The sequence below is a fragment of the Echiichthys vipera genome (genome assembly GCF_963691815.1).
Source record: "Echiichthys vipera genome assembly, chromosome: X".
Lineage (NCBI taxonomy): Eukaryota > Metazoa > Chordata > Actinopteri > Perciformes > Trachinidae > Echiichthys > Echiichthys vipera.
This window is the reverse complement of record NC_139825.1, coordinates 37973145-38001016: the sequence shown is the minus strand read 5'-3', so window position 1 is coordinate 38001016 and position 27872 is coordinate 37973145. Positions and strand designations below refer to the sequence as shown.

General features: G+C 39.7%; 1 protein-coding gene across 1 annotated transcript; it reads right to left on the bottom strand.

Annotated features, from left to right (window-relative positions):
* Positions 1–68: 68 nt before the first annotated feature.
* Positions 69–24869, bottom strand: LOC310965226 (protein kinase C delta type-like). Its single transcript, XM_083938717.1, has 17 exons — positions 24736–24869; positions 11061–11191; positions 10574–10846; positions 7855–8023; positions 6801–6832; positions 6622–6707; positions 6073–6202; positions 5827–5927; positions 5598–5682; positions 5243–5382; positions 3745–3918; positions 3489–3580; positions 3299–3361; positions 2443–2581; positions 1966–2154; positions 1493–1621; positions 69–1357 (listed from the first exon to the last, which is right to left on the bottom strand). The coding sequence occupies exons 2-17, from the start codon at positions 11167–11169 to the stop codon at positions 1199–1201; spliced, it is 2070 nt and encodes a 689-aa protein (XP_083794843.1). The 5' UTR covers positions 11170–11191; positions 24736–24869; the 3' UTR covers positions 69–1198.
* Between the last annotated feature and the right edge of the window lie 3003 nt (positions 24870–27872).

Here is a 27872-nt window from a genome sequence, read left to right as displayed (position 1 = left end):
GCCTTATGATGTAGAAGTCTCAAACCCATGTAAACAAAATGTAATAAACACTGGATGACAGATTTACGAGTTTACAATGTATTTATTCAGAATCAGATTTTGTAAAAGATGAAGATTAAAAAAAAGTACACCCATAACTCACAGGCACCTCATATTAATTTACATAGACAGCACTATTATTTTCATGGTAGAATTTCTACATTCAAGTAATTGAACCAATGCTTACAGTGAAATGCCCATCCTTCCCACACAAAATACATCCTTCAACACATAATAGATGTACAGGTTCGTACCATACTACCGCTTTCCAATAAGTGACAGCACAGGAAACTATTATTACGAATGGAACGATTCTTTGCATTATGATTAAGTTTGATGTTCTGCAAAATGTTCGACACCAATGGTACACAAAAGACTAGAAGATGATCATGTAGAAACCCTGTGCTAAATTAAAAAAAAAAAAGATTTTGCAGTTACGAGAGACTCTAGGATGAGCCTGGAGCACATCCACCTCAAGACAGTGCAACAACATTTACTTCAAATACAGTTCTTTCTATGACACCTATATATGTCTGTCAGAGGGATAAACTTAGGACAACAGACAATGTTTGTGATAACAGTAGCACCATTTGCATGTGGTAACACACAAACACACACAAAGTGGGGTGTGTTAGGAGGCACGCGGAAGGCAAAACACACAGGATAAGAGTGAATGCCTCTGTACCACCTAACTCTCTTGACTTGCATGTGTGATGCAGGGTGTATATATTTGACTAAATTAGGGTGCCAGGCTTGTGCCTGTGGAGTCAAATTTTGAGATACAGTACATTAGATGATTCGTTTAGATTCAAAGTGTCATCACAAGGAAAAATTAAAGTAAGAAAAGACAGAATGCATCACTGACCATCATTGTTTCATAAGAACGTCCCTTAATTTCCTGGAGCTTTATATTATTTTGTACACCTATACACGTTAACAGCTGAGAAAAGATTATAGCCAGAGAACATCCTGGTTTCATATTATTTCTCATCCTCTGATAGAAGAACTAAAGAAGCCATAGTCAAGCCCAAATCTTTTCATGTTTTTGTTATCCATCCAGTTGAACTTCGACCATATGAAGATAACGGGAAATGGATAAGAGCCTATTAAAGGTGATGGGCTAAACCTGTGTTCCCATAGGAGCCATTTTTTTTTTTTTTCATTTGCTTATCATGGACTCCAGTTTGGGGTTAATGAAGGAAAAGCCAGCGAAAGCTGCCTGGTCCATGGAATCAATGAGGTTCTTGTCGGCGTGGGAGAGCCGCGGCTTCTCGCTCAGGAACTCTCTGTCAAAGTTGCTGCAGTCACTGGGCGATTTCTGTGGACGACAGGACAAGGATTTCAGTTAGCACACTGACGTAATTGGTATCCTGGATGCATGTCATCATATTTACACAAATGGATATCTGGTACCTACATAGTTGGTTCGGAAAAATAAATCATAGTCTCATACCACTTTGGGCTTAAAAGGAGGGGTCACTTCTCTCTTCTCCAGTGCTGGCCAGTTGATGGTTTTGAAGAACGGATGGGCACGGACATCTCCTACCACACCCAACCTGCGACTGGGATCTCGCTCAAACAACTGGAATAATGGTGGAAAGAAAGAAGACAACAATTTTAATGACAGTCACAACACTCTATAATAGTTGTTCACATTATTATATTGTTTATACTATATTGTGTGTTTATTGCTTATATTATACTTTGCTTATTGTTTTATTATATATTATTTTTCTAAAAATGTACCAAGGGGGAGTAGCACTCCAATTTCGTTGTATGCAAATGCAATGACAATAAAGGCTATTCTATTCTATTCTAGTATGTTGTGATAAGGAGGGATATCCGCATTAAAATCCATGATATAATCACTGTCTCTGCCTATGTGTAAAACAGTATATCTAATAAAATATGTGTCCTTTTAGGTACCAGTTCAATGAGGTTCTTGGCCTCTTTGGTGATCCATCGAGGGTAGTGAGGGGTGTCCGACCTGATGGACTCAAACAGCTCATCCTCATCATCGCCTTGGAAAGGTGACTGACCGATCAGCATCTCATACACCAGTACGCCAAAAGACCACCAGTCGACTGAGAAGGTGTACTTCTGTCCAAGCAGGATCTGAGAAAGTTTCACAAAATGCATCAGATGTTTGTAAGGAGAACAAGGACATGCAGTGTTTAGATAGAAGCACTCTGCTGTTGTTAGTACTGCAAAGCCAAGTGAGTGTGTGGAGCTTGTCATGCCTCCTAATGACCACTGGGCGGGTTATAGACCGAATGAATGAAGGGGTGCATAACATGGTGAGAAATTAGATTCTAAAAAAACTTGCAAGATAAATAGGATTTAAGGAATTTGATGGAAACATAGGTGAATGAAATGTGACATGAGCAAGGCCCTGAACCTAACCTCTGGTGCGATATAGTCTGGGGTCCCACAGAATGTGGTGGCTCTGGCGTCTCCAAACACACGTTCTTTGCACATGCCAAAGTCGGCTATCTTTATGTGTCCGTCCTTGTCCAGCATCACATTGTCAAGCTTCAGATCTCTGAGGAAAGACACAGAAAGAGATATATTCAATGTACAACCAGTTCCGCTACAGTATTTTCTTTGCTGCTGTGTGTTGGGGCAGCAGCATCAGAGCCAGTGACACTAACAGACTTGTTAAAATCATCAAGAAGACTGGCTCTGTACTTGATCTCAGGCTGGAGTCTTTAGAGTCTGTGGTGGAGAGGAGAACGCTGAACAAACTGTTAGCCATCATAGAGAATGATCAGCACCCTCTCCATCACACAGTGGTCGGACAGCGGAGCACCTTCTCACACAGACTGCTCCAGCTCTGCTGTCGAAGGGACATATACAGGAAATCTTTCCTGCCACATGCATCACACTGTACAATAACAGTTCAACTGTTCAGAACAATACATCGCAAGCACCTCATGTTTTTTCTCACAATCTATCCAATGGGCCTTAGATTATTATATGTTTACATTTTTACTACAATGAGTCCCCTTATTTAAACATTTTATTTGTAGGTATCTTTTATATTGTATTTTTATATAACTGCTTTGGTGTGTCTGTGTGTAATGCTGCTGTTGCACTGCAATTTCCCAGCTTGGGATCAATAAAGAATTTCTATTCTATATTCTGTCTGAAGTTCTGTAGTCAAAATCAAAAAGAGATTCGGTTCCAGTCTGTTCTGCTGCAGTGACAGGTTGAATAAAGAGACCGCAGACACCAGTGCAGAGTGGCTGTGGGATCTTACCTGTAGATGATTCCTTTTGAGTGAAGGAACTGCAGTCCAACTATTATCTCAGCACCATAGAATCTGAAGGTTGAAATGTGCAAAACAACCATTTCATTATCATTTATTCTTTTCAAGAGCTACAGTTACAGATCCTCCAATGTGGAGAATGACTGTTACTGTATTAATGTTCTTTAACTGGTGTACTTACGTGGCTCTGTTGAGATCGAAGCGGCCTTTGTCTTGGATGTGGAACATCAAGTCACCTCCATTCAGGTACTCCATTACAAAGAAGAGGTGCTCCTGTGCAAACAACACATCACTGTCAGCTCACACGGTCGCAGCAGACAAATGAGAATTAATTCAGATAACTCTTATCGCTGCTGCCCGGGCTGAATTCCCATCAGAGAACACTCTTTTTTATGTTTTACTAGTAGAGATGTACAGTACAGGATGTTTGTGCTTACTTTGGACTGGAATGTAGAGTAGAGGTGTGTGAGGAAGGGGTTCTCCCAGGCGAGGGCCAGGACTCTCTTTTCCACCATGGTGCACTCCACATCATCATCCATGAGAACGACATCCTTCTTCAGAACCTTCACTGCAAAGTACTGGCCCTGCCCCTTAAGCTCTGCTAGCAGCACCTGGGGTGTCAAAGCCATTTAGAGTGATTACTTCATCAGTGTGAACACACCAGTTTCATGGAGTAAACTATTATTATCTCCCCCCTCTTTTGTTGTTTTCCACATGCCCAATCTCAGTGTACCTCGGTGAAGATGCTAGATGTTTGATCTCACTGAAATGCGCAGTTACCTGGCAACATTAGATATAAATGAAGCTTCCTCTGCTTCTCTGCTTTTCTCAAATAGGTCAACCTACATGTAAGGCATGTGTCTTTGTCGAATGTTGCCTGGAATCTATATTGATGGATGGATAACCAAGCCCTTTTCACATCTGAAAACCATCCATCCAACCATTAACGGGCAGTGAGTAGATTTATTTATCTAGTGAGCTTAGTTTATATAGAAAACGTAAACTACAGGTCAGATGGTGATTCATTCATTACAAAATAAAATAAAACACGGTTTAAGGAAGGATGGTAATATTGAGACATAACATAGAGAGAATCTTCCTCCTTCAGATCACGCTTGTATCAGCTTTCATCATTTCATTTCTGCACATATTCGAGTGCCACTTTACCTAAAACATGACATCTGGAATGTGCCTTCCTATTTCATTGTTGTTTTCATGGTTATATTTGGTAAGTGATGTTGCTCTACAAAGCTAACCTTCACATGGGGACAATTCCCGGATGAATGTGTGTTTTAAACAATAAATGTAAAAGAAAATTGGCATAATTAGGTCGCACAATGTTTTAAAGGTCCCGTGTTATCCTAATTTTCAGGTTCATACTTGTATTTTGGGGTTCTACTAGGACATGTTTACATGCTTTTGTGTCCAAAAAACACATTTTCTCCAACTGTGTCGAATATACCTGTATTCACCTGTCTGTAATTCTCCATTTTAGCTCCCCCTCTCCAAAAAACCTAGTTAGCTCTGATTGGTCAGTGTTTTAGGGTCTTCATCATCGTTGTTCTCGGCATTGCCGCAATGTCATTGTAGCCAGATAATTACTGTAACTGCACTTTCTACATATATATACTATATATATATATATATATACAGTATAAATTAGTTGTGACATCACCGTACAGAAGTCTTGATGGCTCCTTTAAAGGCACAGTTTCTGAATACAGGCTGTGTGCAATTTTCTGTGGATTGAGCGTTTTGATTCTTTCACAGTATTTCTATAGCTTTTCAACCGCTTTATAATGAAAAAAATATATGGAAATCTCACTTTTTACAATATGTGACCTTTACGTTACAGTGTCTTCTATTTTTGTGTCTACACTCTGATTTCATGTTAAATTCAGGAAAGGATTTAAAGATGGGTACCATGGGGCCTACCTTGCCAAAGCTGCCTTTTCCCAGTACCTTGGTGAATACCAGGTGGTTCATGTTGAGGCGTACCCGGGGAACTGTCGGTGCGGCTGGGGCTGGGGCTGGGCCTGGGCTCATGCCCTCACGTGCCTTGCCATTACCATCAGCTGTAAATCCACATTTGCACACACAGAGTAAATGCATATGCAAACCTGAATGCAAAGATGCATGCAAACTCATACAAAGAATAAAGATTTGAGAACATGATCGAGATAAACAGATGACCAGTGACATATTGCTATTTTACCTCTTATGATAAAACATGGATTTCAATCAAACAACTTAGCACAATATGGTGTGTGCTACAATTAACACATCTTACCACTAGGGTCTGCTGTTGCATTACTGATGTCTTGATAGATACCAATATCTGCATTATTGGAGTCATCGGGCTTCTTTATAGATTTCTAGGGATGACAAAAAGTTTGCTAAGATTATCTTAACATTATACATTCACAAAAGTTTGTTCTTAATGATTTTAACACTGACTGGTATAAAATGTAAAGATAGCCCACACAAACAAAATGAATATAGTTTGTTATAGTACTAACCTGGCTGATTTGAGACAGAGCCTCTGCCAGTAGTTTCTGGTTGATTCCACACAGATTAGCCACTTTTTTCTGACAGTTACTGTGTACGTTCATGCCACAGTCTGGTCAGAGGTTTGAAAAATTGATTGGTCAGTGCGTGGGAGAAAAGGAATACAATGAAAGAGGAAAGTGTAAGAGGCGTGGAAGGAGGAAGATATAACATTTAAGAGTAAGTGAAAAATAAAACAATAAACACATTCAACACACCTTCACATTTAAGGCCCTGTTTGTAGAGACCCCAGAGCAGACTGCCACAGTGGTCACAGAAAGTGGGGCTCTTATAGTTATGTTGCTTGAAGCGATGCGGCATATCAATCTTGAAGCGCTCTTTCTGGAACTACAGATATGCAGAGATCGATTAAAACCACAGAAAGCTGCTATCTGATAAAGTATAAATATGTGGGACTACATGTTTTGCCAGTTTTAGAAGACTAAATGGCAAAACATGTGGCCTAAATGAAATTCCCCAACCAATACTTAAAAACTAAATGTAATACTTATGTTGTTTTGTAAAGTTGAATTAAATCTGTATTAGGTTGACTCATGAAAAACACTTTGCATTGCTGTGAGTAAGCAAAAACACATCGACCAAATAAATTATGAAAGTAATACTTCATACCAATGCATGTCATATGCCATAAAAGGAGAAAATACAAAGTCATTATTGAACCACAGTTGTGAAATGTAATAAAAGCTAATGTGTCAGATCTGAGGTGAGGTTCTGCATTCGCGTTGGAGAACATTAACTTTGCTCACCACAGTGTCACGACTGTTGGCCGCTGTCCCAGTGCACCTGCCAATGATTTTTTCGATGCATTTCTTGTGGATTGCTGCATTGCATTCTGGATGGAATAAATACATATTGTGTTATCTGTGAAGAATACAAAAGGGTAAAATGTGATAAAAATGCACATGGTAGTTCATGAAACACTCACGTCTGCACTTGTAACCTTGCTTGTTGAGCCCCCTGTATGGGATAAAAGGTATGTCATTAAATAAGAGCTGAGATGAGGCAAAGAAAGGGATGTTCCTCAGCCATAACTACGAAAAATATGGCTGCTAATAGTAGAGCAATATATCCAGTATGGTTTTCAGTACAATGATTGAGGTTATGACATTGATGTCCTGTAGCTAGCATGCAGATGAATTGCAGCAGTAAAGCAGAAGTTTACTTTATGCAACAACTACAACTACATCGGTACTGCCTGCAAACATATCTTCAAAATATTAAGGAGTTATTGGAGTTGGCACAGCAATGACTCATGGGTTTTATTTGTTATCTGCAAAACTGGAAGATATCTTTCACATCTTAGAATTTAAGATTGAAACATACTATAACAATGCTCAAATAATAAGCGGCAGCAGAGTCACAGACATATGCAAAGACTAAATCAAACATCAGATTTCTTCCTGCCTGTTGCTGAAGGGGGATCACCTTTTGTTGATAGGCGTAGGGGCTTGGCTTACAGGTTAGTGCTGCTGACATAGTTGGAAGACATCACGACAGCTTTGTGGGATTTCCCTAGACAGTGACTCATTCTGACAATTGCAGCCCTGCCGTTGTTTCTACCATTACACACACCCCCACCGGCCTGCTCCATTTAGGAAACTAGAACCGCTACTAATTGGTCTTTTGAGAAGCACCCATGGGGGGCCGGACTTTTGTATTTGAACATCTAACTGATTTTTTTGTCTCATTTTGTACCCAGAGAACATACATTAGGTGGCATCTTGATAAAAACACAATGCTGATCGTAATAATAAGGTAGAAAAACAAGTAGACTGGCAAATTGACTCCTTCTGGATATGTCATGCCCAGACAGAGAAGCAATGGAAATTACAATCATAGCTTCTCCCTGGAATGCAGCAGATACTCAAAACATACTGAAGGTCAAAGTAAAAAAAAGTATTTGATGTGCTAACCAGCTGAAGTACACAAACATAAAAGTGACAGCTGTAATGAAACCGAGGTCAGACTTGGCATCTCACCAGACGAACTCTCTGCAGACAGAGCAGAAGGTGGGCTGGCCGAAGAAGGTGGCAGTGAACTCGTGGTTCTTGATGAAGTGAACCTTGGGCTGCTTGAAAGCTCCTCTCCTCCTGTTGAGTGTCGTGACTCCATCCTCGGGAGAAACCTTCACTGATGGCTGACACGACGCTGAGAGAAGACATCAATCTATAAATTAAAAACTGTATTTCTATTCAAAGCTTGCTTTTCAAACAGCTTCTAAGTTCACTATCGTCCAGATAAACATTTTATTAATTTCCAAAGACAAATAAAACAATATCAGGGATACAGGAAGGCTGGAGTCTTATGATTATTTATTTCACTAACCAATTGTTTTACTAGCTGATGAGCTTTACTGATATTCCTTAAATGACATCACAGTGTGCATTAACATAAATTAGTCATTAACTCTAATAGCCAAGGGGTATTAGAAAAAAAAACTACTCGCTATAGAAGGAGGTCACCATTGCTGCTGCTAAATGGAGGGTAAACAGAAAAATGCCATCCTGGATAGGCGGCTTCGACTGACGTGAGTCAGCAGGGTGGGGTCAAAAGTCACCCAGAGAAGACAGCAAGAGAGGCGTGAGAGAGGTAAACAAAGAAGCACAGACTCTAGAAGAGATATGGAGGGTAAGTGGGTGGACGGGGGCTAGAGAGATAATAGGGGGACAATTGAAAACAGGAGTAACCTTAAATACACAATTGATAGACAGGGAAAAGAGGGAAGAGTGATGAGGTGTGCGAGATAAACTAATTTCCTCTTGGCCATTATACTGACAGATGTTTATATTTGGACAGTGCTTTGGTGAGCTGAGCCAAGACAGTGGGAGTGAGAGAGAGGGCAAGAGAAAGAAGACATACAGGGGAGGCAGCAGACAGGCAGACAGCATTGAGGGCCGTTCACACATGCCTAAAAATACTCCGGGCTGCTTTTCAGGAAACCTGTGGAGTGTGTAGGAGGGAGCTGATGGAGTAAGGAGCTCTTTCATAACAGCAGACACCCCTCTGACAACCCTCTCCAACCCTGAAATTCCCCCTGAACAGAACCAGTTTGTAAATCTTACCGGACCCCACTCCATGTTGGCAGACAACAGAGACTATCATAGACTGGGTTCCCTGTCTGGGTTGGTGAGCTAGAATCTGAATACAGCACTGTCAGCCAGTACTGCTCCGCTTAACTTCTGCTTCAAACAGCTGAAGTGTAACTAAAATAGGTCTTTGACAGCAGATAATGACAGTTATACACCTGCATTCACGCTCTATTTGAAAGACTTTGTTTTAGCACCTCCCTGCTCTGATTGGTCAGCATTGCCGAATCGTCAACATCTGCGCTCTTTGTGTCTGCACCATCATTGCAGCAGGGGAATGACTAGGTGTTGTTACACTATGAGATAGTAATTTGGCTGCCTTTTTTGCGGCCTGGTATGCAAATTCAGACAGGCAGAGGCATATGTTGTATGTCACTTTGTGCCCAACTTTGTGCTTCACGTCACGTCACATGTTGACACCTATCCCAGAAAGCCATCTTTTGGGTAAAGAGGAATATAGCGCCTTAGTTTCACAGACAGGACGTCAAATTGAAGCATATGCCTGGTCACAAATGTGATGCAATTTCTAAATAAAAAAGCCCTACTATAAAGGCACAGTAGCAGCACGTTCTACATTTATATATCGTATTTGTGACATCGCAACCATACAGAAGTCTTCACATCTTGTTTAAGGGATTGTTACAATGCATTGGCTAAAGTTTAGTGTGAGATACGTCACCAGCATGCAGATCAACCCTTGGTAATTTGAGGTACACAGTTTATTACAGGGCAACTGGCCCAGAACATGACGACTTCACACTCTCCAGAGAGGTCGACAATAACTTACATGCTGGTGTGTAAGGAAATTAACATTAAATAAAGAATAATTTCCACAAGTAGCGGGCATTACATATCAGTATTGAAGGAGAGTGATTTTCTGTGAGTCCACATGATAGTGGGAGACATGACGGAGAGGGAAAGGGGAGAGGGAAAGGGGAGAGGGAAAGAGGAGAGGGGTGGGTGGGTGTGTGTGTGTGTGTGGAGGGGGGGGGGTCTTTCCTTACAACTACATGTAGTAGACTTCCTAAAAATAAGGCCACTTCTCCCTGGTGGTCTAGTGGTTAGGATTCGGCGCTCTCACCGCCGCGGCCCGGGTTCGATTCCCGGTCAGGGAACACTGTTTTGAAGGCAGTGAGTGTACAACATTTTTTCTAAATCACCTACTTAATCTTTGCTGGGTGATGGGGTCCTACAAGAACAAACAGTTTCTTGCCAAAGTTTGAAAAGTTTTGGTATTTCAGATGCAAGATTTCAGATCTGTGCTGTCCTCACTGGTTTAAACTGGGTTGTGCTTAGGCAGAAAAAGGTGATGGGATGTAAGATATTTCCAATTTGGATTCAGCAATATTTAATCTAGATGTGATGATAGTTGGGGATTTCTGGCTTAAATTGCTACTGCCACTGTTGATTTAACCTAATCACACCACACCCACATCCTACTGATGACGCAGGCTGTATTTTTGAGTGTTAACCTCTTCACAAATATTTAAGAATATTGTTATTGTTATTTTCTGAACTTTAACTGGCTTGATTAGTCATGCATATCTAATATCTAGAAATACTACAGATTTAAAACCAGGTTTCCATGGGCATTAAGATGCAGCAGTTTTACCTGCATCTGTGTCCTCTAGGAAGAACTGTACAGCCATCTGGACTTTGCCTGAAGGATGCAGGTCCACCCAGAACTCAGCACGGCCGCTGGTCTTGGACTTCTTACAGCGTTCTGCCAGTACAGACACGCCCACTGTGGCCTTGGCCAATGGCTCCTCAGCGCTCTGCATGAGGACCACTTCTATTACACGCCCCTCGTAGATGTGAGCATCAAAAGAAGATTTCCAGGCTGGATACATGGTGGGCTTCCTCTGGACCAATGTCTTCCCTCGCTCTGTGAAAGAAGGTTGGCATCTTTATTTATTTTATTTTTACTTTCTCAGGGAGGTCAAAGCAAAGTAGTGTCTACAGCACAAAATGGCTGGAGCTCAGCAGATGGCCGCTGTTCAGACCATTAAATTCAGGACGTCTGGTAGCCATAGTCACTGTGCCACTCCCCTATCTAGATATGATTATGACTACATGTGTGTGTGTGTATCTGTGCATACCTGTGTTGACGGACTCCTTCATCTTGATGGCACAGATGGGAGGTTCAGACAGAGGAGGCAGAACGCCAACATCGTAAGCATTGAAGGAGATACGCAGGAAGGGTGCCATGGTGACTATTCACCTGAGCCTCCTAAAACAAAGACACACAGTTAGAACATAGGACATAGGACATTCCCCTGCAAAACAGACACCAATACAACAACACAAACGCCATCATGCAAAGGAGATATATACATTATGCGTGCACACACACACACACACACACACACACACACACACACACACACACACACACACACACACACACACACACACACACACACACACACACACACACACACACACACACACACACACACACACACACACACACACACACACACACACACACACACACACACACACACACACACACACACACACACACACACACACACACACACACACACACACACACAGGTCATAGGACAGTGGGTGACACATACACACACATTCGTCTTGTACTTGGATTGCTTAAGGTTTGTACTTAAAACAAGAAGGAAGAGAGTCTGTGGCAGAATGTCCTCAGATGGCAACTACAGAGGAAGTTAAAGTTTCAACTCAAGACATAACTTTGGAAACTACCTGCCAGTAATGAGGAAAAAAGGAACTGTCTTATTCCCTCATTTTACTCTTATGTGTACAAAAAAGGGGAAAAAGAAAATCAAAAGCATGGCCTTTCCAAGAAAACAAAATCCAGTGTAAAAGATGAGCATTGAAGTTTCTTGCTACTTTAATGTCTTTCCAACAACAATGACCCTCTTTAATTCTGGTTGTTTAGTCCTTATTCCCAACTGTATCTACTTATTTGGCTATAAACTGTATGTGGATCTGTGGCCTACATCATATGCAAATCATCACCATTAACACCAGTATTGCCAACTGTGAATAGACAAATGTTGAGTAAGCCTACATTTAATCTGGTAATTCTGTTTTTGTAGCTTTATTTGTTTAGATTTCAGTATTTCCTTTTTCTTTTGGTGAAGCTGAGGCCAGTTGCTCACTGAATGGTTGGCCAAAACACTTAGCTTCACATATCATTCAGTTATCTTTTTCTGTCTTCTTGAATAATGTCTTTTGGTCCATCTATACCTATAATTGTTTCTGAATCAACCTAGACTAGCATCAAGTTGTCTGGAGGCCACATGTAAAATTGCAGAATTCAATCTGAATCATTGATCTGAATGCATTTATTTCTAGTCCTTTTCAACGAAATTCCATTGCTAGGCAACAACCTTGGTCCTTGTTAACTTCCTGTAAGCTGATGTCATTCACATTCACTGCAACAGGAATCAACTTGGACACATTTAGAAAGTTCATGTTAACAACTTTTGAAAAAGGTTTATATGTTGTTACATTCAAAGTGCAAATTAAATTCTTCACTTCAAAAATATAGAACTAACTGACACAGAAACCACAGCTTGCAAAAGTGCCCACACACTTGCTTCATCAAAAATGAAGTGCTCCACTGACACATTTGTTCAGAACTACTTTCCATGTGTTTTGTACACTTTCTGTTGAAGTGCTTCTTGTGGGGTTCGAACTGCAGTCTTGCCAGGGTCATTCTTAATCTGCCAAGCTGACCTGGTCCCTTCTTAACTAGTAACTCTGTATAAAACAGTATAAAGTGTCGATGGATGTATCTTCCTCAAATACACACACATAAACTCTTCCAAACAATGTTAAACGTGTTTTTTAAACAAAAGAAAAACATGTTATTGAGCTATTCTTTATGGCAGACAGCATGACAGCAGGCAAATAGTATAGTCCTTGGAGATGGAGTCATTTTTGTTAACAATTTTTATTTGTGTGTGCGCTTTAGAATAATAACATTTATCATATCTAATGATCTCCAAGCATCCTGTAAGATAGTAAGTTGACAGAAAAGCTGTCAGTAATCCCACCAGAGCCAACCATAAAGGTGGCAGCTGTGTTTCCAGCTGTGGGACACACTGTTCAGTAAGGCTGCCCCCAAATAGTTGACCAAGCACTGGTCAACCAAACAATAATTAGCCGGCCAAAATTTCTATTGGTCCATTGGTCGCAGGGAAAAATAAAACATTTTGAGCGGTGCCTAGTCAAAATGAAATGAGGCTGATATGGGAAGTCATGACACTGACACACTGTCAGTGTTTTTTTGTATTTTTTTAACACGGCAGACACTTCTCCGCAGGACATTACGGTTAGAAAGTAAATAATAAATAGCAAATCCTGTCGGGAAAGACGTCTAAAATATGGGATAGCTTTAAAAAGAACAAGGATGCCCCCCAAGAAGGTCACATGCAAACCACTCGTCTACGGCAAACATGACCTACCACCCATGGCAGCCCGAAGTTTAAAAGCGTATCGTCTGAAATAATTTGCCGGTTTCATCAACAGGCGGCAGACTTATATCGTGCAGCTGTGCGAACTTGTAATGTGATGGCTAAACGACTAACCGCTCTGAATGACGACACTGGTGGACCAAGAAAATCCTTGGTCGGGGGCAGCCCTACTGTTCAGTAAATCAATCTTTAAAAATAAACTGTCTTACCATGAAAAAAATAGCTGAAGCTAGTGCCATTTCTCGTCAGGAGGGTGACATTTTCTAAACTTTTCACACAAACGAGTCACACATTTGCAATATTACAGACTAGGACCCAAATGGAGCATATCAGTCTACATCTTAACTCCCTAAGAAGCAATAAAATCCCACATAATTCCTTAACAGAACATATTTTGTGTGCTTTTATATTCCTTAATTGATCTCTTGTAGCTTTAGTCTCTTGCTTTATTAACATAATCTTGACATGGCAAGCCTGTGATTTAAGGCAAACTCTAATTTTACAACACAATGATCTTCAGCTTCTGAGTCTGCTTTCATAATTAATCATTCATAATGTTCAGGTTCCTTTCCACATTGCTTAATGTCAAGCTCAGGTCCTGAGCGACTCAACTGGTGCATGCTCTGATGTACATGCTGCTTCTCAGTCTACAAATGTGGAATAGATGCTATTTTGAGCTGAGTGACATTCTTAATGCAGAATCTAAGAGAGAGAAAGAATTAGGTTCTTAAGAATGATCTTACTGCCGCCGAAAGGTTTTGGAAATGGACTCTAGTTATCCATTTTATTTTCTAAATAGCTTTGTGGAGTTGCTTAGCAGTACAAAGCGTTACTGTACTTGCACTGGACAAGTCTCAGGTGCGAAGGTTTGCAGCTGAACACAATTTAGGAAGAGGCAGGCTTGTGACCTGGAAGTTGCTAGAAAAATCTGGATTGGAAAGTAAATGACTAACACTTGCATCTCAATACCCATCACTACAGTGCCCTTCGAGCAAGCCTTGTATAACCCCAAACTGCTCAAAAAGTCAGAGGTTACTCAGTAGCCACCAAATAGGTGAGGGTATGTCAACAATCCAGTTTATTTTAAAGTTAACTGGCTACCAGAATGGCATGTAAACTAAGTCTTACAATATATTTTTGGGATTGACTGACAGAAACTTGGAAACTGCAGGCTGCCAAGAAACACAGGATGCATTTCAAATGTTAGAGAAATCAACATACATACAAACAGACAAGCACTTTTCTAATTTAATAACTTTGTAGGAAACTGGCACCTGGAGGAAACCCAGACAGCCCATGCTCAAACATTTTCACATCCTGCATTGTTCCAAAAGTTCCAAATGCCTGTCCAAGTTTAAGTGGGATCAAGATGGACGATACAATAAAACTCTAAGGATCTTAAGAGAGAAATGTGATCACTGCAGCTGACAGTCATGGCCTACAGCAAAGGAAAATATGACCAGCACCAAAGAGGACCATGTTATCATTAAGCTAAAGTAAATACATGGTTTTCACATGAAAACAGTACAAAAAACAAAGCAACTAAAATAGCAGACAAGTGAGAAGATGATCAGTACACACGAAATAAATGTATTATTAGTAATAAATGTGAAAATATGAATTGAAGTCTACAGAGTTCCATGTGTATTTAAGTATCTGAGTGAGGTCACGAGGGTCGAGAAAGTAGCGCTCTCATAATGCTACCCACGCATTCTCACATACAGACAGACACAAAGACACAGAACAAGTTATGGAGTTTAAAGATTGTGAAATATACACTAAGACACGTTTTTAGAGTCCATTTCCAATTTTCTATCCACTTTACAAACACGCTCACTCTCTTGTGTACACACACACAGGCTTTTCTACATAGAAAAGAGAGCCTTGTTTCCCCAGAGAGAGTGGAAAAAATGAGCGCATGCAATTGGGAAAGGGGTGGGTTGAGGAAAAGAGCAAAAGGGAGGGAAAGAAAAAAGATTGAAAACACACTGGAAGGCAGGCCAGTGGACATGAGAAGAAATCAGGCTCAATGACAGAACCAGATTTGCCTTCACGAGATCCAGTCACAGTAAAGATGGATATCATTCATGTGCATGTGTGTGGTGGCCTCAAGGAGCTTCTCTGAAGTAAATCTTTAGCTTGAAGGCCTGGACTGCCAAGTACCAGTAAACGTAATGTTGGGACACCTGCCTGTGGTTTATCGGTTTAATCCAACGGAAAAAAATTCACAAGTTATACACAAACTGGAAGAAGGCACAGCATGTGGAAACATGCGAAGAACAAGATGTAACATGCCATTGAATGCCATTTTACTTGATATGAAAATTCATCATATCAACTCTGAGGAAGCTATGAACTATATGTAACTTAACTAATTTACTAACTAACTAAACTAACAGGACTAACCTGACTCGTCAGATAGTTTCTTTCACTGAACCATCTGAGAAGGTGCTATTAAAAACTGACTGGATAAGGGCAGGTGCTTTCAAATCATACCTGTCAGGTATATGGATAAATCATCTATAAATCAAACTCTTTTCGAAGTCAATCAGGAAAGGAGAAAAAACACATTTTCCGTCGAGAAAAGCCTTCAGTGCCGTTCTCTTGTTTCCACAAAGAAACTGATGTTATTGCAGCATCTAGGCTAACCTCGTTAGGAGCCACAGGCAGTAGCTCTTCACAGGACGCTGATTGACCGACTCACTTTTGATCTGAAATGCATTACTTGAGGCCTGACAAGATGGATTTTGTGAACACCATTCTCACATGATCTCATTTTATCATGAAAATTCAGCTGCTGTAAAAGGAAGACCAGGAAAGAAAACTCACAAATTTTACTAGGCAGCTTATAAAATAAGTAGATATATACACATCAAGAAAATGACCTTTAGTAAACACAACACAAAATTGGAGACAGAGATGCGTGACTGTCTACAACAGATGGACTATCATCAAAGTCATGCTCAGTAGTGCACCACAAACAAGTCAAAGGTTTGGTATGCACTAAATTAGTGGAGATGTCATTTAGTGGATAAAGAGATCAAGCAGGTCCAACCGGTTTGGGAGTTTTGTATGTCAGCCAAGTGTAGGAGTGAACAAAAAGGTATAATTACACAGAAAGCAACAACAACAGAATCTCCTTCCTTCAGCACCTTGGATTCTACTACCAGAGTTGAATAGGAATTCCACAAATCAGGGACAGATATTATTAGAGTATTTATATAAAGTATTAATACCTACAGTATAAAGATATGTGAAATAAAGGCAATCATTTTGTCTCATTTTGAATGAACATTTGAAAGCAATGATGGCCAAACGATTAACCCATACCTGAACTAGGCTTTTGCTACATAATTGTAAGAAAGCTTTGTTTACATCAAAAAGAGCATGCATCGCGGGTGATTACATTTGGCAATACTGGGTGAACAGTCTAGATCAGGGGTCCTTAGTATTTTTAGGCCAAGGACCCCTTCGCTGAAAGAGATACGAAGCAGGGACCCACTACTACAAATATTGTATTTAATTGAGTAGCATTTTAAATTGGGCCTAACAGCTAGGCTGGCCTAAGGCCTATACACACAGCTTTTTATGGTGCATGCAATACAAAGAGATACATATCATTACAGATCATTATTAACATATACATCTTACTGTGTGTTAATGTTAAACATACATTTGGAAGGCACATTAAGCCCTTATGCTCAACTGTATCAGTGCATGGCTGCCTTGCCTCTAGTTTTTTTTATATTATAGTACTTCAATTTTAGGAAAATCCAGCGTGACTTAAAGATCGTAATATCAACGTTTCACTCCTCTGGTCCGCATGCCGAGGTGTCCTTGGACAAGGCAATGATCCCCAAATTTCTCTTAAAGGCTGTGCCCTTTGTGTGTGAATTGTGTGCATCTGATGGCCAGTGGCAAGCAAAAAGTGCCTTGAGTGGTCGGATGACCAGAAAGGCGCTATGTAAGTAGACAGTATGTCCATTAAACAGAGAACAAAGTCAAAGACAGCAGTTTTACTAACTATGCTGTAATTCAATTCAATTCAATTCAATTCAATTCAATTCAATTTTATTTATAGTGCCAAATCATAACAGAAGTTATCTCAGGACACTTTACAAAATAGGTAAAGACCACACTCTATGGCTTATTTATGATGAACGTAGACCCAACAATTCCCCCGTAGAGTACGGTGGCAACGAAAACCTTCACTATAACAGACAGGAACGTCAAACAGACCCGGCTCTGTGGAGGACGGACATCTGTCTTGAACGGTCTTGACATGTACACGTTTTTTGTGTTGTACATGCTGGCTCATTAGAATGTCTTACTGTAAGATTTAATGACACTAAAGCCATTTTTTATATCTTAAGGTGCCTTTAGAACTGTACGTAACCCATGTGTACAAGTAGCTAAACATTAGATCAATTAATGTAGAAGACATTCAGGGCTAAAGGCACCAAAACATGGGCAACATACCTTTTCTACAGTAGAAATTTTGACTTGAAATAGCAGGAAATGCACAGGTGTAACAAACAGCAATAATGATCGTTCAGTTACAGTAAAGGCTCATTTCAACTGAGCTTGTTTCTCAGCACATGGCTGTCCATTCGGTAATAATCCTGCCTACATTTAAGAGTACCGTTTGTGGTGGAGATGCAAAATAGATCTAATGTTTAGCTACTTGTACACATGGGTTACGTACAGTTCTAAAGGCACTATACCTTAAGATATAAAACATGGCTTTAGTGTCATTAAATCTTACAGAAAGACATTACAATGAGCCAGCAAGTACAACACAAAAAACGTGTATGCTTTTTCCCACACATTAAATGGTATTTATAAAAGAAGAATGTGCGGTGAAAATGTGTTAATCTCACACTTACTTCAGACCAGCATACACATGGTTTTATCTGAAATACTGTAGTTGCAGGTAATATGACAAAGTCTAAATTGACTACTTGGTTGACAGTTATATTGTCATTTTAAAATGATTAAGATGTATAAAAATAGAATCAGGTGTACGTAAAGCCTGAGCTTATTCTACTGTGACATGTCAACATGTCCTCAGTGAAATTAACTTATTTAAACTTAGGTCTTAATACCCAGGTTTAAATTCTGCTGACTCAACACCAATAGGTGGAAGACATTGAACCAGGCCCAAAGTGGCTACTATTAAGAAATAGGAAGATTCCCAGTGGTCCAGGCTGGTTGTTGGGTTATCTTGCATGGTTGTGAAACTATCAAGCCTATACTACCGCAACTGTGGCAGTTCCCGCGACAGTAGGCGTCTCCATTTTGCCATGTCAGCATCGCTGTCGTGGCTCTTAACAATGGCTGGATTCTATTTGGCTGCTTTTGCCATCGCAGATATTATTACTAACACCTTTGTTTTTCCTGCTATGACGAGCTAAACACTGTGAAAAGACGTATTAATAGAACAGATTAAACTCACTTGGACAAGAAAAGTTGAGAAAAATGGTCAAGACCAGCAGCATACTGGCTCCTTTGACTCAGTACTTTGATATATTTGGATGTAACTGACATATATCCACAGATGTCTACCAAGAAAGGTCAAAATGGGGCCGTGAGAGCTTTGTAAAAGTTTAACACTATGTCTGCCTTGGGGCGAGAATAAGACCTTAAGCGATGAAACTGGCTTGACAGGATGTTTAATAAAGCTAGAAGATGAAAAGTAGGACACAGGTAACCAATCAACATGTAGTGACAATTTCAGTCGAAGTACATGTCATAGCAACCATTGTGAGAGTATGTCAGTTTTGGAGGTTACTGGTTCACTTGATTCTGCCCTGGAGGGGCTGTCAAGTTATACAAGGAAGTGTCTGACAGATTTCTATACTGTTTACTGGAATACATATTTGGTAATCAACATACCATTAATTTTAAGAAATACATAAACTTTGGTTTCCTTACTCTCCTCCTTTGTGTTCCCTTTACAGTTACTTCAAGGGACTGTGCTTTCAATGCACAATGACAAGAGAAAGAAATGTGGAGTGCAAGGCTAAGTCAAAGAGACCCAGAGCTAGGATTCTTGGAATATAATCAATACTAAAAATTAGTATCGGATTATATACTAACTTGCAAAAGAATCAATACTTTTGCCGTCAACAGTGCAGCTTCCAAAACAAGACAGAAGCTACAGCTTGTCTCTGAAAACATGAACACTGGTTCATCATGTTGACAACACACCTTCAAGACCAGTTTTAGAAGAAAATGAACATAGCAAAAGTGCCATTTGGAAGTATTTAGCATAAGCTCTACAACACACTAAAACAAACAAGAGAATTTGAACATATTTGTTATATTTATATACACCCTACAAATAAATACATTTTAAATATTTTTGTAATTTTCTCCCTGTGGTATTGAAAATGGTATTGAGTATCGAGTATTTTCCTGGGCATCGTATTGACTTTGAAATTCTAGTATCGTTACAATCCTACCCAGAGCAGCTTGGATGGAAGTCGGTTGGTCAGTGGCCAATCAAATTAGAGCTGAGCAAACAGGTTCCACACAGTTATAATGTACCTGAACAAGCATGGTCAGAGTCAGCCAGGCCACAGTCGTGCCTGAAGCTAATAACCTGGTGTGTATTTCTGTGTGTAAACATTTATTGCATCATGAAACTGCTCTTTATGATAGCTCAAAGAACAGTAATCCCTCTACATTGGAAATTAAACAGTGGTCATGGAAAAAGGTTTGTTCCTAACTGAAAGCACTGTTGATTGTGGGTGTGTGCTAGAACATTGTTTTCCTCGCTTCACATAAACTAGGAACACTCAGAGAGTACATACTGTCCACTGTCCCTCTGTCAAGTCTGACTCTGCACAATCTACTACATTTACCATTTGAATGATTTTCAGGTGTTTTCTGTCTTCATTCAATTCAAATTCAAAAAAACTTTATTTGTCCCCTGGGAGCAAATTCAGGGAAATACATCATCATCTGCATCTCTATAGATAAGGTGAAAGACAATCTTTGGAGAATCCCTAAATCCTATCAATATTAGGGCTTATTAGGGCTAAACTAAGGGCAATATGATGATATTATCGTTCTACATTGGTTGGTCACAATAATCGTTCTCACTTGTCCACGATAACAGAATGATGTCTAATTATACAATACAGTTATGAACTTTGCACCCAGTGTCTCCCGCCTCATATTGAGCAGTGTTTCCCCTGCCATATCTTATTTGCATGACGTCATGTTAATTCTGTCTCTCCACGGTCGGCCAATTATTTAGGACATTTTCTGATGCGGAGCGTAGCTTCCGAGCGTAGCTTCCGAGCGTAGTTTATTGTGCAATACACTGAGTTTGGATTGTGGCTCTGATTATTGCTTGTATAATCGTGAAACACTGTAATAATTGCAGGACAGTCGAGTTTCTGTTATCCAAAATAAAAGTCAGTGGAACAGGTGAAGTGAAGATAATGTTGTAGTTACAGTTACAATAGGTGAGCTCTCTCTCTCTCTCTCTCTGTGGTGTTCTGTCCTTTGGGTGTACTAGTCTGAGTATGTTACAGGGTTTGAAATACAGTGTAAACAAGAAAATTAATTTAGGTCAAAGTCAAGGTGAAATTTTGCCAAATCATCAGCGTCATAAAAATGATTTTGAAGCAGGTTATAATTTCTGGATTGAAGAGGGGTATATCAGGTTGTTTATTAAATATGTAGGATTGAACCTGTGTTCATTCAAATATAGTGTATATAATATAGTGAAGGGATGATGGTTTGAAAACCTTTTTTTCATTCATTCATTTTCCTTTCATAAAAGGGGGAAATAAATAACAAAAACAACGACAGTTTACTGTATAAAATGTTTATGCCCACATTTTGGCAACCAGTTATATAAGAATCGTACAGTATATCACTTTTCTTTGAGATCAATTAAATGTGGATAGATGTGAATCTGTAAAGGTGGGGTCGGAGTGTTGATACAAAAACTGAAGCAACATACAGTAAAACCAAAAAGCATAACCTCCTTGCAACGTAATTTGAGAAAATGCAGATTATAAAACAACACAGAAGCTCCGTAATCCCATTCAAGATGGCAAACTTCACTCCTTTCAACCTCACAAAGGCAGAGAGCGCATACCAGATCCACTCAAGTTTCTTTTTCTTTCCCAATTTTGACAAATTCATGCAAACAAAGCAATGTCAGTCTTACAAAATTTGCCCTAATCCAAATCTTTCACTGAGGCATGGTGGCATGTGTTATTAGTGCATTAACACCGCCTCAAAATCACATAAGTGTAGTTGTGCATGCCGCACACACACACTAATAACCCTGAACAAAGCAGCCTTTAATGAATTTCAGTGGAGACTGGCTTGAAAAAAATCAAAGCCTTCCTTTCTTTCACTAACCAAGGTTAATGTCCAACACCCCACCCTCCTTCCCCAGGCAAACACATTCACAGAGGTCATATCAACAGACATATTACAGATGTCTCGGGAGACACCAACAGTACAGGTGAAAATGCATGTAAATTGTCTGTCTCCCTCTCTTTCTCTTGCACATACAGTACACCCAGAGATCTGAAGAAGAATGAGACCGGATCTGTGGTTGCTGGTTCAAGGTCAGAGTCAGATAAATGCTGTTGTGATACATTTATTCTGGTCACACTATTATAATTACTCTCTGCACCTTGAACAAACATCAGACCAAATCATTGCAGGCTATAAATAACTGCCAATTGGATGTTGAGACAAACATGAACAAAAACGTGCGTGTTACTGTTGTGGCACGATAAGTTTCCCTCCGTTCCTCCTGAGAATCACTGAGCTGTTTGGCACCGTGTCAAACCTGCTATACCAGCATGGAATGAACTTTGCCACTGTGTGTGTGTGTGTGTGTGTGTGTGTGTGTGTGTGTGTGTGTGTGTGTGTGTGTGTGTGTGTGTGTGTGTGTGTGTGTGTGTGTGTGTGTGTGTGTGTGTGTGTGTGTGTGTGGGTGTGTGTGTCTGTGGGTGTGTCTTCTATCCACATGCATTAAGAGTGGTGTCCATTTCTGCCTCGCACACAGTTCACAAAGCCTTGGTTAAGACAGACAAAATACAATCCATGCAAGGAGAGCCAAGCAGGATAGCATGATGTGGAGAGAGAGAGAGAGAGAGAGGGGGAGAGAGAGAGAGAGAGAGAGAGAGAGAGAGAGAGAGAGAGAGAGAGAGAGAGAGAGAGAGAGAGAGATAGAAAGAAATAAGAAAGAAAAGAAAGGGGTAGTGACAAGAGGCCAAGGCCAAGTTATGAGCCAAACTATGATCACCCAGTGCTGATTTAACAAATTTGTCCCAAACAATGTTTGTTGCAGTGTAGATACTGTAGCCTCTATAAGTTATGGCACATGAAAAGTGTTAAATATTGTTGGAGATTTTTTGACACCATTGCCCAAATGATACCCGAGTTTGAAATCAATACCATTACAAAATTATTTTATTAAGTATAAACACTTCGAAACATACTTTTTAGTTAATGAAATAAATCCAATTAGTGTTGAATTTTGTCTCATCACAAAAAAGTATTCAAACTAAAAGATAAGTTAACTAACTAATGATGTCAACATTCAGTACTTGTTGGTGCTTAAAAGTAAGCTGGTTCAATAGTTAATAGAGGAATTGACTGTGATTGATTGTACCTTTTGAGGCCTACCTGCTGTCATGTCTAAAAATAAATTATCTTTTGTTCATACACACAATACAGCCTAAAACCAGTCTAAACAAGGTCTTAATTAGTCTGGGATGTTTTTTATATGTGTGTTGTACTATTGAGGGATCACAGCTGCATGGACAATTCCTCACTGAGCAGATGTCCCAACTGTGTCCTCCAAGCAGCTCATGAAGCCACAAACCAATATTGACACACCAGTAACTGCAGGCAGATAGTGTTACCTGCGCTCACAATGCTGCATTGCCTCTAGAAGATAACAACAGGATACAGAGTCTTGCCACAAAGGCAGAATTGTGTTATAGTGTGTGACACAAGACTTTCACAAGCAATGGAAGATGGGAAATATTTCAAAATAGGTTAATGTCTAGTTTACCTCGGGAGCTGACAAGTCACAACAATGCAGGGTAGACTTAACACAGAGACCTACTTAGTCATCCTGGTGACACATGTAACTTCTTTTTGTTGCCATAAATACATCGTCCTCATTGTGTGGCTGGCTTCTCACTCACTGACATCACCCAGAAAAGGTGATGAAGGGTGCTAAAGGAGCTATGTGATGGAAATTCCAGTAGCTACACCTGAGTGCAAGGAGGTGTGAAGGACCTTTAACATTTCAGGCTCATCGTGGACTTTAGTCTCAGCTGAACAACTCAAACCGGCTCCAGTTCAAGTTAAACCACAATGTGTCAAGTGCTCTGTCATCCGTATTGACTTCCTAATTACTGTGATACAGGTAGCTTTCTGTCAAACCATACCAGAAACCTAAAAGAAGAAACCTGGGAAGTGAGGTAGACTACAGTTCAGCTCATCTGCATTTAACCTTTAAGAAATAAGGCACGCAGGCTACAGTCAGTGAATTATAAAAATGTGAATGAGATGTAACAGTCAATAGGTCTCACTATACACAATTAGCAGGACTCATTTGTGAGGTTATATGGCCCTTATTATAGTCCGATTACCTGTAGGATATAGTCTTAAAACACCCAGGATTAAGTTAATTTAGGGGAGGATTTTGAGCATAGAGACACAAATGTAACATGTAAACATGTTTATCGGCTCGCTCACATGAAGCACATTAATTGTTAAGGGGTTAACAACTTGATTTTTTTAACCAGGTGTTGAGGCATGTATTCAGGTCTTTCAAATAGCCTATACTACAAAAACGTCTTTATGTTTTTAATGTTTTGATTAACGTCACCTTTTATCCCAATATTTATTTTCTCCACTAAGTCACATCACTGAACAGACCCCTCTGTTGCCATAGGATACAACACTTAGTTAGAGGAACTTATGAAGCAAACAAACTAGATAGCTTCCTGGTGTTGTATTGAATATAGTAACAGGGGAGACATGTAAAGTGTTAGCCCTGAAACATGGCTTAACTTACGTAACTACAACTGGAACACGGAGGGAGACATTCCGCGACAGCAACTCCTCCGCAGTCCTATTACTTCTCCCAACGTTACTACCGAGGTCTGCACTAAGACAAAGCCGGCCACGGTAAAGACCGGCGACTCTTGACACCCAGTACCCTGCAAGCAAGCAAGCAAGTGCTGCTGCTGTCCACACTGTCAAAGAACACCAAGTTTTTCGAAGTTGAACCGCTTCCCAAGAAACTGTGACTTACCTCTTCCCTCCTCTTCCTGGAAAGTGACTTTGTTTGTCGCGAGTTTCTACCGGGTTTAGTTTTGGGACCACGGTTCTCCTGGTGGGTCGACTTCAAAATCTTCAGTGGTGGTTAAGGAAGTGTTTAAGGCTGCTGATATTAACTCAAGCTCTCTCTCTCTCTTTCTCTTCCTCTCTCTCTCTCTCTCTCTCTCTCTCTCTCTCCCTCTCTCTGCCCGTGGGTGGGTGTGTGTGGCAGCGCGCAAAGGCAGAGCAGTGAGTGTGTGACGTCAACCAGGTGAATTTCCGAAGACAAAACTTCATGGTGTTTTATTTATTGTTTTTTTTCTATGCCTTTGTATCTTATTAAGTATTAAACTACTCTTATGTCATGTCATTATAATTTTAAATGTATTTATTGAAAGGAGAATTGATTGTCTTTAAATACATTCCTATCTTTGTCAAGCACGATGCCATACTGCTCCATGTTTGTACTATATTTGTTAAAATTTGAAAATAAAGTAAAACAAATAAAAATAAAAATAATAATAATAATTCATGGTGTTAAAATTAAAAAAAATTAAAAACTTCATGGTGTTTAGGCTAAAGAAGTACTTTTTAAAATACTGCATAATATATATACCCAGTTAATACTGTTATTGCTTTAAGTTTAAGTTTATAGATGTTGATGATTCCTGCACTTTTTGTAGGATGAATACAGAAACAATGTCACATCTGTTGTTGTTTTGTTCTGTTGTCATATATCTAAGAATGCATGTCACTAGTCACCTTGTTTGTGCTTTGTCGTCTCGCAGGTCTCTGCTGATCGTGGTGGTGCCTGCTGCCGTGGTCCTGCATGACGCTTCCTGCTACTATTATTACTATTAGTTATATATACTATCATTAGTCTAATAAACTATAAAATTTACCAGTAATATATCTCATTGTATAACAGCTGTTATTACCACTGCTCATCATTGATCACGTTTGCCACCATAATTATTATCATTGTCATATTCTATCACCTTAGCTGTGCTTGTTTCTACTATTCTGTTGTATTAACTGCCATAACATATAAGTCATATTCACATTACTATAGATATTATTATAGTTTCTGTTTTGTGGTTGCTTGCATCTGTGAAAGTGTGTCTCTGTCTCTCTGTCTTTGTGTCTGTCTTTGTCTCTCTCTGTCCATCTGTCCGTCTTTTCTCTCTTTCTGTCCATCTGTCCGTCTTTTCTCTCTTTCTCTCTCCTTTTCTTCCTCCCCAACCGGTCAAGACAGATGTCCGTCCTCCATAGAGCTGGGTCTGTCTGATGTTCCTGTCTGTTATAGGGAAGGTTATCGTTTCCACCGTACTCTATGGGGGAATTGTCAGGTCTATGTTAAACATAAATAAGTCGAGTGTGGTCCGTATCTACTCTGTAAAGTGTCCTGAGATAACTTTGTTATGGTTTGGCACTATAAATAAAAGAAAAGAAGAAGAAGTTTTGGAGTGATGCTGTCTCTCTGTCTACGCTCTTACCCTTAAAGATGTTATTTGCTACCATCTTAACCCAGAAGATCTTGAACACTTGATTAACTTTGTTATCATATACGCAAAAGTCTTTATTCACAAACAAAAATATACAAAATCCGTACCTAAATTTACTCCTTCCTGGAACTGACCTCTTTGCTTAAATCTCTGATTTTGTAACAAAAAAGTAAAACCTCACTGAGTCAAAATGTTTCCCTGAAGTTTGAACCATCAATTTTTTATTTATTTCTTTATTTTAGTTAGTATTATTTATTTAATTGTTTGTTTTTGTTTTTTACTCTATATTATGTCACCAATGTGCTGTTTATTGTATACCTTGTATTTTTGTACATTTAAATTGTTCAATTAAAAAAAATGTCATGGTGTTTGCAGCACGTGCAAAAGACACACAGAGCTCATCATGTCATACAAGCTGAAGGATTAGTGTGAAAATGATGTGTATTTACTTATTACTATAATTATCATCATTATTTACACTTCAGGCTTTGGCACTCAGTGAAAGAATTAGGCCTAGGCTACTAATACCACAATGTAAAAATAATCTGTTAAAACTTCTGCATTCAAAAGCGTTAAAGTACCAAAAGCAAAAGTGGACTACTCATTTTGCAGAATGACCCATGTCAGAATAATAAAACATCACTGAATTAAAATTCTAAGCATCAGTATTGTTGAAGGTGAAGCTAATTTCAACAACAATATATAGCTACTGCAGGGTAGCTTATTCCATAATACTACATCATCATTATTTATGAGTAGATCTATGTTTTGTATTAATAATCAGATTCTACAAAGTGTCAAATAAATGTAGTGGTGTAAAAAGTACAATAATGGCTTCCAAAATGTAGTGGTGTAAACTATAAAGTAGCATAAAATGGAAATAATCCAGTAAAGCACAAGTATCTTAAAGCTACTGTACTTAGTTACATTCTGTTGGCACTGGTAAGACTGGACCGTCAACAATGAAACTTGATATTTACGATTGGAAACTGGAAACTCTCAGCCTCATCACGAGTAATTTTTGTCTTACTAGGATACAGATCATCGTTAAATCTTGCCCTGAACTTGACACTGTTTGAAACAACATATCAGTTTTGAAATGCAAACCAGTGAAGTGAACGCGGCACTGCAGTTACACGTTGACAGTTAATGTTCCCCATCCAGTTTTCGCTCCTGTAAAAAAAGCATTGAATATGACAGGACCAGCGCTAGAAAACCAGGAGATCTATGCATCCAGTATGCTGGTCTGTCTCTCTTTCCACACAGGTTTAGAGAGAATGCAGTTTGTGGGCTGTTCCCAGCAGCCGTGCCTTTCCACATTGGCCCTGCCCACATCACCTCCACACAAGGCAAAGCAAGGAGATCCATGTGGTGCTGAGTCATCAGCCCCCACCCACCACAACTGTATGACTATAAGAGAGAATGGGCCAGTAAATTTAGACAGCCTGTCTCAACTCCTAAAGGACTATTTATAGCTCTAAAAAGGGCACAACAATGACATAGAGAATGGGTGAACGGGGTTCAATGCTGATAGAGATTACTGAGTAAGACTATGGAGTTACTCATCACCACAAACAATCAGAGCACAGGACTCAACTGAAGGACAAAAGATTTGACCACAAGACAA

What these genes read in the sequence shown, in the direction of transcription:
- LOC310965226 (XM_083938717.1), bottom strand. Translation starts at nt 11,169, where the DNA reads ATGGCACCCTTCCTGCGTATCTCCTTCAATGCTTACGATGTTGGCGTT. An exon ending in ACAGGGCCTTAAATGTGAAG is followed by an intron (nt 5,928 to 6,072) that starts GTGTGTTGAATG and finishes ACCTCTGACCAG; the next exon opens with ACTGTGGCATGAACGTACAC. An exon ending in CCAAGAACCTCATTGAACTG is followed by an intron (nt 1,622 to 1,965) that starts GTACCTAAAAGG and finishes CCATTATTCCAG; the next exon opens with TTGTTTGAGCGAGATCCCAG.